The sequence below is a fragment of the Equus caballus genome, chromosome 23, assembly GCF_041296265.1.
Source record: "Equus caballus isolate H_3958 breed thoroughbred chromosome 23, TB-T2T, whole genome shotgun sequence".
In the NCBI taxonomy this organism is placed as follows: Eukaryota; Metazoa; Chordata; class Mammalia; order Perissodactyla; family Equidae; genus Equus; species Equus caballus.
In genome coordinates, this window is record NC_091706.1 from 32,480,208 (window position 1) to 32,495,338 (window position 15,131).

At 41.1% G+C, this 15,131-nt stretch overlaps 1 protein-coding gene across 3 annotated transcripts in view; it reads left to right on the forward strand.

Annotated features, from left to right (window-relative positions):
* CEMIP2 (cell migration inducing hyaluronidase 2) overlaps nucleotides 1–2,474 on the forward strand; it is a 71,740-nt gene extending 69,266 nt beyond the window's left edge. For all 3 annotated transcript variants that reach the window (XM_005604960.4, XM_005604959.4, XM_070248913.1), the window contains exons 23-24: nucleotides 10–113; nucleotides 446–2,474. In XM_005604960.4, coding sequence (XP_005605017.2) covers nucleotides 10–113; nucleotides 446–648 — 307 coding nt within the window. In that variant the 3' untranslated portion in view covers nucleotides 649–2,474. The remainder of the gene's footprint in view (nucleotides 1–9; nucleotides 114–445) is intronic.
* Nucleotides 2,475–15,131: the final 12,657 nt, after the last annotated feature.

Here is a 15,131-nt window from a genome sequence, read left to right on the forward strand (position 1 = left end):
TACCTACAGGTCAGTTGTTCTGTTGAGCACAAGAGGAGAAATAAAGCAGTTGAATATTTCGGATTCCTTAGTACCTCTGGGATTAGCCAAACCAGCTCATCTTTATAACAAAGGTTTGTATTTGCATTATTCTATGAAGTTCTTATGAGGCCAGCAATTTGATGGTGGAATTTGGCTCCCAGACCATTTTCATGAGATTGTTTGCTGGGGTGGGTATCGTGAAGATAATTTCTAAATAAGGAGACAGAGTTAGAGGAAGTGTGTTGGGATGTGGTTTGTTGTTGGGGCCAAGAGGTGGGTGGTAAGAGTTCATTTGCTGACGTCAGGAAGTGGAGTTTTGTTTTTTGCTTTATAGCTGTCTTTGTTTTGCTCACCTCCGACTCACCTCCTGTGTTATCTTGCCTGGAACTAGTAGATGTACAAATTGAACTTTTTTTTTTTTTAGGGAGTACCATATTTTTGGGATTCAGTGGAAACTTTAAACCATCGTGGACGAAGCTGTTTACCAGTCCTGCTGGACAGGGCCTTGGGCTGCTTGAACAATTCATACCTTTGCAGCTGGAGGAGTATGGCTGTCCCAGAGCTGGCACTGTCCGCAGAAGAGACCTGGAGCTCTTAAAGCAACTTCAAAAGCACATTAGAGACTAACTGTAACTTAAGTGCGAGGGGGAAAAAAATGTGAACTAACTTATTTAATTTATGGCATTTTAAAGTGACACTGTTAACCCAATGGAACCATTTTCCTGTTCGATACAGAAAGGGGAGAAAAGACCGAGTTTTAAGTACTTGCTCGAATACCAGCTCACGCACCTTCTAGTTGTACAAAATGTTGGAGAATGTATTTGTTTTTGTTAGGCTGGTGTATTCAGAGAGCAGTTCTCTTCTTCCTCACCTTCCACCGCGGTGTTTGTCCTGACCACAAGCAATGCTTCACCTTTGGTAGAATGGGATGTTGCGCAGTGGGGTGGGGGTTCTGAGAGTCAGCCTGAGTCCTCGAGAGGACCAGCTCTTGTAGCACCTTGGATACTTGAAGTCTAATGCTCAGTGGTGTCGTTGACTTTGATCAGCAGTGGACTTGGGTGGCTGGCAAGTTCAGTGATGCCTTGGGCCCTGGTTCTGGGCAGCCTTCGAGAATTTTCTATGATACTGAATGATAGAGTTTTAAGTGGCAACTCAGGCTCAGCTCATGCCCTTTTTTGCCTGGACATGTGCTATTTTTATTCATTTGTATATTGATTCCTTCTAAGGGTTCAGATTTCAAACAGGAAGTATATTGGGACAAAAGGGCTTTTAGGGATTAACCGTCTCTTTAGTCTGTGACCATCGGGCAAAAATTTGACCTCCACCAAGGTCTGAGGTTGTTGGGACCATTTTTGCAGCTTTAATCCTTAGTCTGTTTTGACTGTATATTTGTGTTTAAAATACAGAGCTGAGCTGAATATTTACATTATTTTTAAAAGAAGCAGGCCATTTTCCTGAACTGTAAACTTGTGTCGTTTCAACTTGCACAAAGGAAGTCTGTTCTTGGGGTTGCTCCTGCACCCGGGTTTTTTGTTGTTGTTTTTATGAGTGGATTCTTTTTTACCCTTTGCTGAGCACGCTGCCAGGAAAATTGCAAAAAGCTTAATGATACCGGAAAATATTGTACTCGGGGGAGAAAAAAGGGAGAGCCTTTTAAGGGCCAGAATCGTGGAGCGAATATTCAGAAACGGGCCCCTTTATAGCTTTAGAGGACTCGGTCACTTAATTAATTAAATTGTTAGAGCCAGTTAAACAAAGGCGCCATGAAGCCCTATTTTGCTTCCCACTGGGTGCATGCATCTCCTGCCGGTGAGGATTGCATGTGTCAGAAGGAGATTGGCTCCACCGCTTAGGATGTCACCACAGCAAGAGGAAAGAAGCATCACAATGCCTTGACCTTTTCCTAAACCCACAAGGCAGACAGTGTGGTGGAGGGATGGCCATGGCGAGAGAGTAGGAAGTGTGTTCAGGCGGATTTTGGCAATGAGTACAGACAAATTCACTTTCCTCTACCAGGAGCAACGGCTGATGACCTGTCCCTTTGTGTCCGGGAGAAACTGCAGAGCAGCTCTGTGACTTCTGTTACTTTACCAAATATGCTACCTCAAAGTGCTACCGATAAACCTTTCTAACTGTAAGTGCCCTTGCTAAAGGCACATGTCTTAATCCAAGTTTAGGGTTTTTTTTTTTTTTGTGTGTGTATTGATGAATGAGATCTTACCTATTAAATATATTATTGGATCATGGTTCCTGAAGGTGATTAAAGTTTGTGTGTGTGTTTTTTATGACTTAAATAAATATCTTTTATGTGTGTGTGTTTTTTTTTTTTTTTTAGAGTTTGGCTCTTTAAAGATTTGGAGAGGATATGCAAGTTCCGAGGCACCTAGTTTTTCTGATTTGTATGCTAATAATCAGGGCCTAAGTTAAATAAATATGTGTGCATGTATTTTTTAGATATGTGTGTGACTCTCTATCAGTCAATCATTTTTTATTCCAAATTCCAGCTGTAAAAAAAGTTCTAGCCGAAAAGAGAAGGGGAAACTGTTCACCAAGTAGATTTTGGAAGACCAAGCTTCGATGGACAGGAATCATTCTCCAATGCAGAGGTTCTCATCCTTGGCTGCTTGTGGGAATCACCTGGGAGCTTTAAGAAATATAGAGGCCTAGGCCCCACCGCCAACCCCTGCATTCAGATTTAATTGGTGTGGGGTGCAGCCTGGGCATTGGAATTTTTTTAAAGCTCCCTGGGTAATTCTAACATGTACCCAGGTTTAGGAACCACTGCAGTAATATAATAGGCTCCCTGTTTAACTTCATTATTTTTTGTGACTAAAACAAAATTACGTTTATGATTTTTACTTGCAATTCCTGTATTACACACCTCCCAACCTTAAACAAGGTATTTCACTATTGTCTCTTTTAATAGAACTTTTTAATAAAGTTTTTGTCCTTAATCCTATCCAGTTGTTAAATTGGTTGTCTAAGCTGATATACACATTTCAGGCAGTTGGGAGGCAGCAATCTGTTTTATTCCTACCGAGAAAATATATTTGAAGGTGCTTTGTAAGTTGGTAAGCATTTTCCATCAGATGAGGCGGTGGTTGAGCTCCAGAAACATGGCCGTCCACAGATCAACCGGCTGATGAGAAACACAGGGCCTTCTCATATCTCAGCGGAGTAGAATTTTAGTTCTTTGCTGTGAGATCCCTGCCTCTCCGCCTGAGCCAGCATGCTACATATTAGCTTCAGAGGCTGGGAGAGAGTGCTCGTGAGAAGATGAAAGGCAGAGACACACAGTCTCATCGAGAATGGCTCCAAAGCAGCCGCTAAGCTGATGTTTAGATGCAGGACTGGGGAGGGGGCACTTATGACTTCCCTATTCTCTACCTTCACCAGAAGAGAACACATCTTCATGCCATTACATGGATTAGTTTGTTTTGAGGAAGGGCGGGCAATGAGGTGATGGATAGAGGCTTGAGTGCTTCAGATAACTGGTGATCGTTCCTTAAGAGATGAGGTAATGTTTGGATAGGTCCAGTTGAAAGGCATTTCAATAAGCAGGAACGCACTTAGTTAATTCAAATATTTTCAGTTGGTCCTAATAGGTAAATACTTAGATTCCATTGTGACAATGTTTAATGATTTTGTCATTCGGAGTTAGAGGTTACTCTCCAAAATTCCTGTTTGCCTTTCAGATACTTATGAAGCCACATTTGATAACTTGAGAATTCCCCTAGAGGTGAAGACGGTGAATCGGAGTAATTTGGTAACAGATTTGTGTCATGCCTGTTGGTCTGAACTTGGTAAAAACTCAATCTGCTAGAAATGGAAGCAGACACTGGGCTGGAGCTCATTTTCAACAAAAAGGGAGGAAAAAAATCAAGGAAAGTCATCCCCGGTCCCTTGCTCACAGATAACTAAGTGTTGTTCAGGTCTTGCTAGACCATTGGAATCATCTGGAAGATAGAGGGTTTTTATTCATATTTATCTTCAATATGGGAAAAAAGCTGAAAAAAGGATGCCTAACTAGGCCTTGGTGTTTTGGGGAAGGGCACACACACTATTTTTATGTGATAAAATTAGAGGATGACTGATTGAGCTGTGAATATTTCTAAATGAACTGTGCGCCACCAGGCATCCAAAAATATCAACTATGGCAAGCTGTGAAAATATTGTATCCAAAAAGACAACAAATAATGGGTCAGAAAACAACTTCATAGATTCATTTTGATTTTCCTGAGATGGACCGTGTGATTAGTCTGGATATGAGACGTGATAACGCATTTAAAGTTCATCCTCAGAAAAGAGACTTTATGCTCACAATGCGTCAGGAGTTGGCAAACTGACTTGTGGGCCAAACTTGTTCCCCTCATTGTTTTTGTACCAATTTTGAGCTAAGAATGGTTTTTACATCTTTAAATATAACAAGTTGGGAAACTTCAAAAGGAGAGTATATTTTATGACATGAAAGTTACGTGAAATTTCAATTTCAGTGTCTGTAAATAACATCTTATTGGAAGATAGCCACATTCATTTGCTTCCTTATTGCATTGGCAGGTTTAAGTAGTTGCCCCAAAGACTCTATGGCCTGCAGAGCTGAAAATATTTACTGGGTTACTTTACTGAAAAAATTTGCTGAGCCTTGATTTTGATGAAGGTTATACTGGTGTTCATTGTACTGTTCTTTTTTCTTTTTTGAGGAACATTATCCCTGAGCTAACATCCACTGCCAATCCTCCTCTTTTTTGCTGAGGAAGACTGGCCCTGAGCCAACATCTGTGCCCATCTTCCTCTCTTTTATATGTGGGACGCCTGCCACAGCGTGGCTTAATGAGCTGTTCATAGGTCCTTGCCCGGCATCTGAACCGGGGAACCCTGGGCTGCCAAAACAGAGTGCACGAACTTAACTGCTAAGGCACCAGGCCAGCCCCCATTGTACTATTCTTAAAAGTTTCCTGAGGTCTGAGAATTTTTTAAATAGAAAGTTATGGAAAACACCTGAATCAGAATCACCTGAGGTCTTGATGAAAATGCAGAATCACAAGCCCCAAGTCAGACTGGAGAATTGGAATCTCCAGGACCTGGAGCTGGGAATATAATTTTATGACAAACTCCCCAGGTGTTTCTTATGAACACTGCAGTGTGAGAACCCCACAGCATGTAGTGAGCCCCTGATATTCCTCTCCCTTTTCCCTTCAGTAGAGAACACATCTGAATGTCGTGTTTTGTTAACCCTGGTGGCTCCATCTGTACTGTCTTCCTCAGTTCTTTTTGTGGCTAATGCAGGGCAGATCTGATGCACAGCACAGTATGAGGCTGTTGCTGGAGCAAAGATTTGGAGCCCATGGTAAAGTCCTTTGTCCACTGTCTGAAATTCTTACCATTAGTATGGTTCCTTGGGCTATAGGTATCCCTACAATGAAATCCCAGCTATCCTTTGTTTTCTTCAAGTTCTTTATTATTTTAAGCAGTTTAAAGAAAATGCACGTTTATTATTTTAAGCAGTTTAAAGGAAAAGATACATGTCAGACTGCACAGACTGACAAAAACATGTTTCTTTGTTTTTGGATGGAACTGTATCCACCCTAGTTATTTCCCATTTATTGAAGCACTGATTGGCATTTGCAGATTTTTTTTTTAGGTGGAGTGAATTATTTCATATAAGCAATTTGCTTTGTAAGCAAAAGCCCTTTAATACATGAACTTCATGGGGGAGGTCCGAGGTGGGGGGTGGACTCGGAGGATAATGAAATCAGTCTTTCCCAGGAAGGAGGATGGGATCCTCTGGGAGGGCGTGGCATGTTTACCTCCTCCCACCTCTCCCACCAGTCTATATTGATCATAAACACCCAGTTCCTCAGGGAGGAAGGCCAGGGTCAGACAGGTTCCTGATGTGGGAGAACGTAGGATCTACAAATCTCAGGAGGAAAAGAGCATCTTTTGCTCCTAGCATAGGTGGGAGGAAGAGGGAGTTCTGACATGAAGGAAAGATCACACCAGAACTTGTTGCCTCCTTCTACAATGTGTATGTGGTCATTCTTCTCCCAAGGAAAATGGCTCTTAGTGAGTAGTCAGTGGATTCCACACAGAGTGAAGTGCCTGGTACAGTTTGTTGCTGAAGGTGCAGTGGATGTTTTGGTGACTAACCTATGTTTGATGCCAGTGTTGGGGATTGGAATTGGCCACCCCAAGATATGTCTCTTTGGCATGAGGATTATTTTGGGCTGGTTACTTTTAAAAACTGAAGACATGAGAGAAACTCTGAAAAGCAGAAGTTACCCTTTGTAAGAAACATTTACATTTGTAAGGGAAATCTCCATCTGTAAAGGTGTCTCCCTCTCTGTACCAGGAAGAAGGGGGGATGACCTTATCTCTAGAAACTCTTATCAATGCAGAAGTCAAGGACTTAAATCTGCATAATAACCTTACTCTTGTTTACTGTGCTTTTCTGGTACTCTGCCATAACTGACTCCTCCCACCCCCAACATCCTCATTTGTAGCTGAAGATGGTATTGAAGATGAGATCCTCCGCCATTTTGGTGAGTTGCTCAGTTTTCCTGAATCTCTCCATGTGTACATGTTATAAAGCTTTGTTTAATTTTCTCCTGTTATTCTGTCTCATGTGAATTTAACTCATAGCCCAGCCAGAAGGACCTAGAGTGGGTAGAGGAAATGTCTTCCTCCCCAACACCAGTTAAGTCTCTTTACTAGCAGTGTTACTTTGAGCAGGTTCCTATTCCTTCTGATCCTCAGCCTTCTCATCTCTGAAATGGGACTACTAATGCTTTTGTAAAATTGCAAAGGGGATTAAATGAGAATAGCCGTGTCCCAAACACAGCTGTTCATCAACGATATCTCAGTGGTTTGTTTTACCAAAAAGTCAGATTTCCAGACATCTGTGAATTTTAATTTAGTCGTTTTATGAGGACTAAAGATTAGAGAATCTGGTTTTTAAAAACAAACTTCTGAAATAAAGCCAGATTTGGGAACCACTGAGAATGCCCTATGGAAGGCCCCACCCTAGTTTAACACATGCCCCATATTCAGTTGTTTGTATCTAGAAAAGAGGACATCAGGCCAGGCAGTGCACGTTTAGTGGATTTGTTCGAGTGTCCTCACAAGGTTTGCATTTGTGCCCTAGTTGCACTAGCACCGTACCTCAGCAAACCAGATGTGCGCAGACCAGAGCTATGACATGTGGCAAGACAACTATGAAATGGAAGCGTGTGGCTGCACCCTGGTCTGTAGCTGGTATGTGCAGTTCTCTGCTGTCCCTTCTTGTGAGGGAAAATTTCAGTTCAGCTAATCATCTGTCTTTTCCAATCCCTTTTACCATAAACTAGCATGGAATAAAAACAATTCATTTCTAATGATCTCTCAGTGCTTTAACCATCCATATTTTCACTCTTCCTTCTTGTCGAGTAAGGAAATGCTAACATGTAATAAAAAGGTTTGTAGGACAAGTTGAAACTGAGTTAGAGGATGTGGAAAAGGAGCACCTTTGGTACCAAGGCTTCCCATATTTCTGCACCCCTTTTCTTCCTAGTCACACCTCCAATTCCTCCAGGCTGCCTCGGCTCTACTGTCGCAGCCTTGCTGTATGCACAAGACCACATTCTCAGACCTCTTTGTACCTTTCACTGCCATCACTGCTCATACATTCCATGTCCAACCCTCAAGATCCTTCGCCCCTGCTAAATTAATTCAAAATCAGGCTGTTCCTCATGTCTAAAACAAATTACTTCTTAGGCAACAACGCCATTTTAATATTTGCCCATGGTGCCTATAATGCTAAAATTAATGTGTTGCTGGGAGTTTTATTTCTCTGATTTGTTTGGTTTATTTTTAAAGTAATTTTGCCCTCTTGCATACTTCACCTACATATTGATGAGGATTTTTAGGCTGCTTAATTTTAAAATGGCTTATGATGCGGATTTTTAGGCTGGTTAGTTTTAAAACTACAGATGAGATTCAGGCTCCAAGGAGTGGAATTTGTTTGCCCCTTTGTTGGGAAACATTTACATTTCTAAGGGAAACCTCTGTGAAGATGCCTCCCTCTCTGTGCCAGGAAGAAGGAGGAATGGTCTTATCTCTAGAAGCTCTTAATGGGGAAGGCAAGAACTTAAGTTGGTTGCTGTCTGGCAATCTCATGTAACTGGTTTAGGGTGGTGGCGTCTAACCTTTACCTAATCCGATTTGATTCTTGTCTAAAAGTCATGGGATCACACAATGACCAGACCCCACCTGCACTGATACCATTTTAACTTTTTTTTCATGTTCGTTCCTTTGTCTTGTAAAGAGATGAATCATATACCTATGCCTTAAATTTAGCCCTAACCCTCAACTCGGGGCGGCAGCAGCAGGAGCTCTGCCTGCCCATGGGTCCTGTCCCCATGCCAGCGGGGGCAGCAGAAGCGGCAGCAGAAGCTCTGACTGCCCACGGGTCCTGTCCCCATGCTACACTATTCTCTAAATAAAAGAGCACTACTGCCAGATCTTGAGAGCCCAAGAAATCTTTCTTTCGACTCCTCGGCTCACCGACCCCGCATCAATATGAGTCTGATGCCATCGAACTCTAGAGGAAGTGACAAATCTGGAAAATCCACAAACTGTATCATCAGCCACTGGATAGTGAATGGTGTCAATACTGATGAGGGTTTTTAGGCTGCTTAATTTTAAAATGGTTTATGATGAGGATTTTTAGGCTGGTTACTTTTAAAACTGCAGATGAGAAGCAGGCTCCGAGGACTGGAATTTTGCGTGCCCTTTTGAGAGACATTTGCGTTTGTGAAGGAAGGGGGGATGACCTTGTAGGGACCTGAAATTGGCCACCCCAGGATATGTCTCTTTGGCATCAGGATTGTTTTGGCTGATTGCTTTCGATAAACTGGGACAGGGAAGGAGGCTCTGGGATATGGAACTTGCCCTTGTTGGGACACATTTACATTTGTAAGGTAAATCTCTATCTGTAAAAGGTGCCTCCCTCTCTGTACCAGGAAGAAGAGGAGAGATGACCTTATCCCTAGAAACTCTTAATGGGGAAGGCAAGAACTTAAGCTGGTTGCTGTCTGGCAATCTCATGTAACTGATTTAGGGTGGTGGCTTCTGACCTTTACTTAATCCGATTTGATTCTTGTCTAAAAGTCATGGGATCACCCAACGACCAGACCCCACCTGCACTGATACCATTTTAACTATTTTTTGTTCTTTCCTTTGTCTTCATAAAGAGATGACTCACATACCTATGCCTTAAATTTAGCCCTAACCCTCAACTCGGGGCAGCAGCAGAAGCGGCAGCAGCAGGAGCTCTGCCTGCCCGTGGGTCCTGTCCCCATGCCAGCGGGGGCAGCAGAAGCTCTGACTGCCCATAGGTCCTGTCCCCATGCTACACTATTCTCTAAATAAAAGAGCACTACTGCCAGATCTTAAGAGTCTAAGAAATCTTTCTTTCAACTCCTCGGCTCACCGACCCCACATCAAATACTATCCATAGGATATGAGCGCTTATATTTGGAGTCCCTTCTGATCATCTTCAGGAAGGTTGTGGATAATACTATGGTTTTCCTCCTGCTAGAGCAATGTTCTCAGAACACAGAGACTGGGTGAGTAACCCTACCTGGCTCTGAAACATATAATCCATTCGGATTCCAGGCCCAGGGTCTTGGCCACAAGAAAGTGTATTTGTCTTAACATCTTCCTGGAAGTTGTGCTCCGTGAGCACTGGAAAATCCTTTTTGTTTGTAGTGTCTTCCATATTTGTAAATCACCTTCTTTCAATAGCTGAAAGGAAGAGATCTGGTAATTATAGCTTTCCTTTGTTGCAGCTTTATGTTGAAAACATTTGCCAGCAAGGCTAAGTAAGGACCCAAGTGGATAGATGATATACAAACAAGATTACGAATCACAAGGATCAGGGGCTCCCTGTGCAGTTTTATCCAGAGCAAGAAGGTCAAACTACAAACACAAATTTCTTTTTGGTGAAAGAGGGATGATTTTATTATATCAATGATCTATCTTTTCTGGCTCTTGTTTCCAATTCCTTGAAATGACTTAATTTGTTGACTTCAGCTGTGAATTTTTTTTTTTCTGAGGAAGATTAGCCCTGAGCTAACTGCTGCCAATCCTCCTCTTTTTGCTGAGGAAGACTGACCCTGAGCTAACATCCATGCCCATCGTCCTGTACTTTATATGTGGGACGCCTACCACAGCATGGTGTGCCAAGCGGTGCCATGTCTGCACCCGGGATCCGAACCGGCAAACCCCAGGTCGCTGAAGTGGAACGTGTGCACTTAACCACTGTGCCACTGGCCGGCCCCCAGCTGTGAATTTTTAATGTAATATAATCTAAAATAATTGCATTCAAAGTCTATTGACAAGTATAATTGTTGGCTATTTTGGATAATCTAAATTATCAACTTAATACCTATTTTGCTGCTACATATTTGATTGAAATAACATGAGAGGGTCTTTTAATTTTATTTGGTTCTTTATTTTGTCAGCTTATAGAAGACAAATGATTAATATGAGGCATAAAGGTAACCAATGAAAGACTTAAAGAATAGTAACATTGGCAGTAAGGAATGAGGAGCAAGAAGGATGACTCTACTCTGGCTTTCTTTAAATTTTTCCTTAATTTATTTCTACACTTAAGTTAGTCAGAGCCAATGGAATCTATCTAGTCATTGAATTTCTGAGTTTGCTTAGTAAGAGATTACTATTTGAAACGAACCCTGCCTTCCTTGTAACTTTGTGTGAGTGTGTCTGTCAGTCTCTTATATGTCTGAGAGTTTATTCATTGTACCAATGTCATCACTACAACTTTGAACTCAAAGTCTTTATCACCTTGACTTTGATCTTGACTTCAGTCTTCAATGCTACCAACCTTGAATTTAAAATCTGCAACACGAAAACCTTAAATTTAAGGTCTTCAACACTATAACCTTGAATTTAAAGTCGTTAATACTACGACTTTTATCATATTGTTGACAGATGCATCATTTTTGAAATGTAGTGGGTTAAAGTATGTATTGTGTTGTTTATTAACAAAATGCCTCGTGTAGTCTAAATTTGTAAATACTGCTTCTGTTTTGTTTCTCCTTTATACACTTGACTGTCTAACTTTGTGATAAGTGACATGAATTTTATGTTAAGATTAAGTATGTTTCCCTGAAACATGGATTTTAAAAAATTATATAATTGACAATTTAGAATGAAATCCTTCCATTGTACACATTTTAAAAACAAATTTTGGTTCCAATCCTGTGGGGGGAAAAATCTTAGTGAGGGCTATGTAGAAAATATTATACTGATTGGAGGTGTTGAAAAAATTATTCAGGAGGCCGGCCTGGTGGCTCAGTGGTTAAGTGTGCACATTCTGCTTTGGCGGCCCAGGGTTCTTCGGTTTGGATCCTGGGTGTGGACATGGCACTGCCTATCAAGCCATGCTGTGGTAGGCATCCCACACATAAAGTGGAGGAAGATGGGCACAGAAGTTAGCTCAGGGCCAGTCTTCCTCAGCAAAAAGAGGAGGATTGGCAGCAGATGTTAGCTCAGGGCTAATCTTCCTCAAAAAAAAAAAATTATTCAGGGCACTTGTTAAAGATGGTAAGGCAGACTTTATTCAAGGGGGCTATTACAATGGAATTTTGTACCTGGAGAGAGAAATGGAGCTTAACTCTGAATACAACAAGGACAAATGGAAATTTATAGCCAAGGAGCACAGTGGAGATTGGTGGATGGAAAAAGTAATTTTTTACTAACAGGAAACATCAGGGGTAGGGGAATTCTGGCTTGACAGGATTTCTGTTGGAAGCAGGCCAGGGTGATAAGATACTGAGAGTAGACATGAGGAATTTGATCAGATTATCAAGGATGGGAGATTTTCCCTAAACTGACCCAGCAGAATTCTTGCTAAGACTAGACTAAATGGGCCGAGGACAGAGCCCGAGGTCAGGGTCCTGGTCAGAAAGAGGATCCAGAGGAGCCTGACTCATGTTTGGTCAAGAAGAGAGTCTTTATCAGTGGTAGGTAGAGTCCTGCTTCAAGGGTGAAATTAAGTCTACTGTTAATTACCAGGGGGGAGTTAGCTGTTTAGATGTACCTGTACTTGCTTGGTATGAGTTTCTGTGTTTAGAGAGAAAGAGCGTTTACCCTTTCTCTGATTAGACTTCTGTGACTCAAATGGCCTTGAACTGGGCTGTTAATAGTGAATGCTATGGTTTCAGTACCATACTGAAAAAGAACAGGTTATGAAGGGGGAGGAGTCCCTGTATGGGATATTATCTTCTGGGCTCTGCCATTTCCTATGGTTTTCCAAAGCCCAGGATTATCCTTCCTATAGTGTAGCTATGGGCCATTTCCATCAGAACCATGGGATTTACTGTGAAAACAGCAGATTCAGGGGCTCCCTTTTAGATTGATTGAATTAGAATCTTTTTTTTTTTTTTTGGAAAGAACATGAATGTTCATCGCCAAGGGACTGCATAAATACGTTATAGTATATTCATACGTTTGACTACTATACTCCAGTTAAAATGAATGAATGATGTCTGAGTCTATCAACATAGGTACATATAGAAAAGGTAATGTTGGGTAGACAGGTACAAATGGATATGTATGAAATGATAACATGATATTTATGGATACAATATTGTTGAGTTTGCATGATCAATTTCCTATCTCTAACAAAAGATTTTCTTTCTACTGTTGGTAACCTTGGAGATTTGTTATTATATATTTAGATATCAGAATGTTGAGGCTAAATACTGTTCTAAAAATCATTGTATACAAAATCTTTTCCTTTGTTTAAAATATCTTTTAAAATGAACTTTTTAGAATAGGTTGAGACATACAGAAAAACTGTGAAGATAGCACAGAGAGCTCCCATATACCCCATACCTAATTTTCCCTATTATTAACATCTAATATTAGTTGGTACATTTGCTACAATTGATGAATTAATATTGATATGTTAAATAGGGTTTCTATTTTATTCAGATTATCTTAGTTTTTAACTAATGTCCTTTATCTGTTCTGGAATCTCATCTAGGATATGATGTAACTTTATTAGTCGCGTCTCCTTAGGGTCCCCCCAAGTTTTAGCAGTTTCCCTGACTTTTTTTTTTTGGATGACTTTGGCAGTTTTGAGTTATATTTGCCATGCATTTTGTAGAATGTCCTTCCTTGGAGCCTGTTTGACATTTTTCTCATAATTGGACTGGGTTTTGGAGAAGATCATAGTGGTAAGGTACCATTCTCATCACATTGTATCAGGAGTACCTGTTATTAACATGACTGATCACCTTTGATGTCGACCTTGAGCACCTGGTAGAGGTAGTGTTTGTCAGGTTTCTCAACTGTACAGTTACTCTTTTTTTTTTTTTTTTGAGGAAGATTAGCCCTGAGCCAACATCTGCCACCAATCCTCCTCTTTTTGCTGAGGAAGAGTGGCCCTGAGCTAACGTCTGTGCCCATCTTCCTCTACTTTATATGTGGGACGCCTCCCACAGCATGGTTTGACAAGCGTTATGTAGGTCCGCACCCGGGATTCAAACCAGAAAACTGTGGGCTGCCAAGGTGGAAAGTGTGGACTTAACCACTGCACCACTAGGCCAGCCTCTATAGTTACTCTTTATTCCCCCCTTTCCCTGCTATAATCTTTGGAAGGAAGTCACTTTGTGCAGCCCACACCACTCTCCTTTTTAAAAAGAGAAATTATGACGCAGAATGATAAAGTCATTTGCCCTAGGTCATAAGGTTAATCATACCTAGCCCAGGATATTATTGGATCCACAGTAAGAGGATTACTTAATGTGTAGTAATTTAATTTTACCTGAAAATTAATCAATGTGATTCAATTAATTTTATTTCACCTAAATCTTACACTTAATTTAAATGTAAAATTAAGGTTTAGGAGGTGGTAGCCCATGTGAAATCCAGCTTCCCCTCTCCTCAACAACCTTTCTGTTCAAAACACATAGAATTATTAGGGAACATATTTTTCATATTCACACACGTATAGCTGAGCTCAAAATGAATAAAGGAAATTTATACATGTTGGAAACTAGGGAGGAACTAGTATCAAAGAGCAGGAGCCAGAGTTCCATGGGGACCAGAACTTATACTGAAAGCCTGCCCCTGATGTTTGCCATCCAGACAGAAAATGCCAGGGTCCTGAATCTTTGGAAGATGGTCCAGAAGAGGACAAGAGGTAATGCCAGGTGGGTGTGTCTTCTTGGGCTCCCAGGTTCCTTGGCTCTTGAAGATGGGCACTGTGGATGGAGGGCCCAGCGACCCTACTGTCCTAAGTCACACATCAGGGCCCCAGATACACAAGTCTAAGAGTGGTACTCTAGACAGCCCCAAGGACTATACCTCAGGGAGGAGAACAATAGTTGCAGATGAAGCTATGGGGTGCAAGAAGTAATGAGGAACAAAGGAAGCAGTAAAACATAGAACACAATACTGAAAAGTACTTTCTGTAAATAACAAGCATAACTTTGTTCTCATGTTTGAAAACAAGCTGGAAGTAAAACACTCCCTAATAATGTGGAAGTCATGAGGCAGGGGAAGATACCTGTATGCTAAAGTCCTTGTCTTTTTCGGTAGAGAAAAAAGATACTGATTAACCTTGACTTTGTCAGCATATTATAAATGTAAGAATGTATCCTAAAAATACACCAAATGTATAACTTCCAAACTGAAAAGTGAAAACAAAAATTTTAAGAAGCTTATCTATTTAATGAAAGCAAAAAGAAGAAAAGGAAACAAGAATGAATAGCAAAACCAAAAAAAAAATAATAATAATAAGATGGAGCTAGCCCTGATGGTCTAGTGGTTAAACTTTGGCGCGCTTACTGCTTCAGGGGCCCAAGTTTGTTCCCCCATCTCAGAACCACACCACCTGTCTGTCAGTAGCCATGCTGTGGCGACAGCTCGCATAGAAGAACTAGAAGGACTTACAGCTAGGATATACAACTATGCACTGGGACTTTAGGGAGGAAAAAAAAAGAGGAAGATTGGTAACAGATGTGAGCTTAGGGAGAATCCTTCCCTGAAGAGAAAAAATTACAACCATTCAAATATTGGATACAAAAATCTCTCAATTTGGA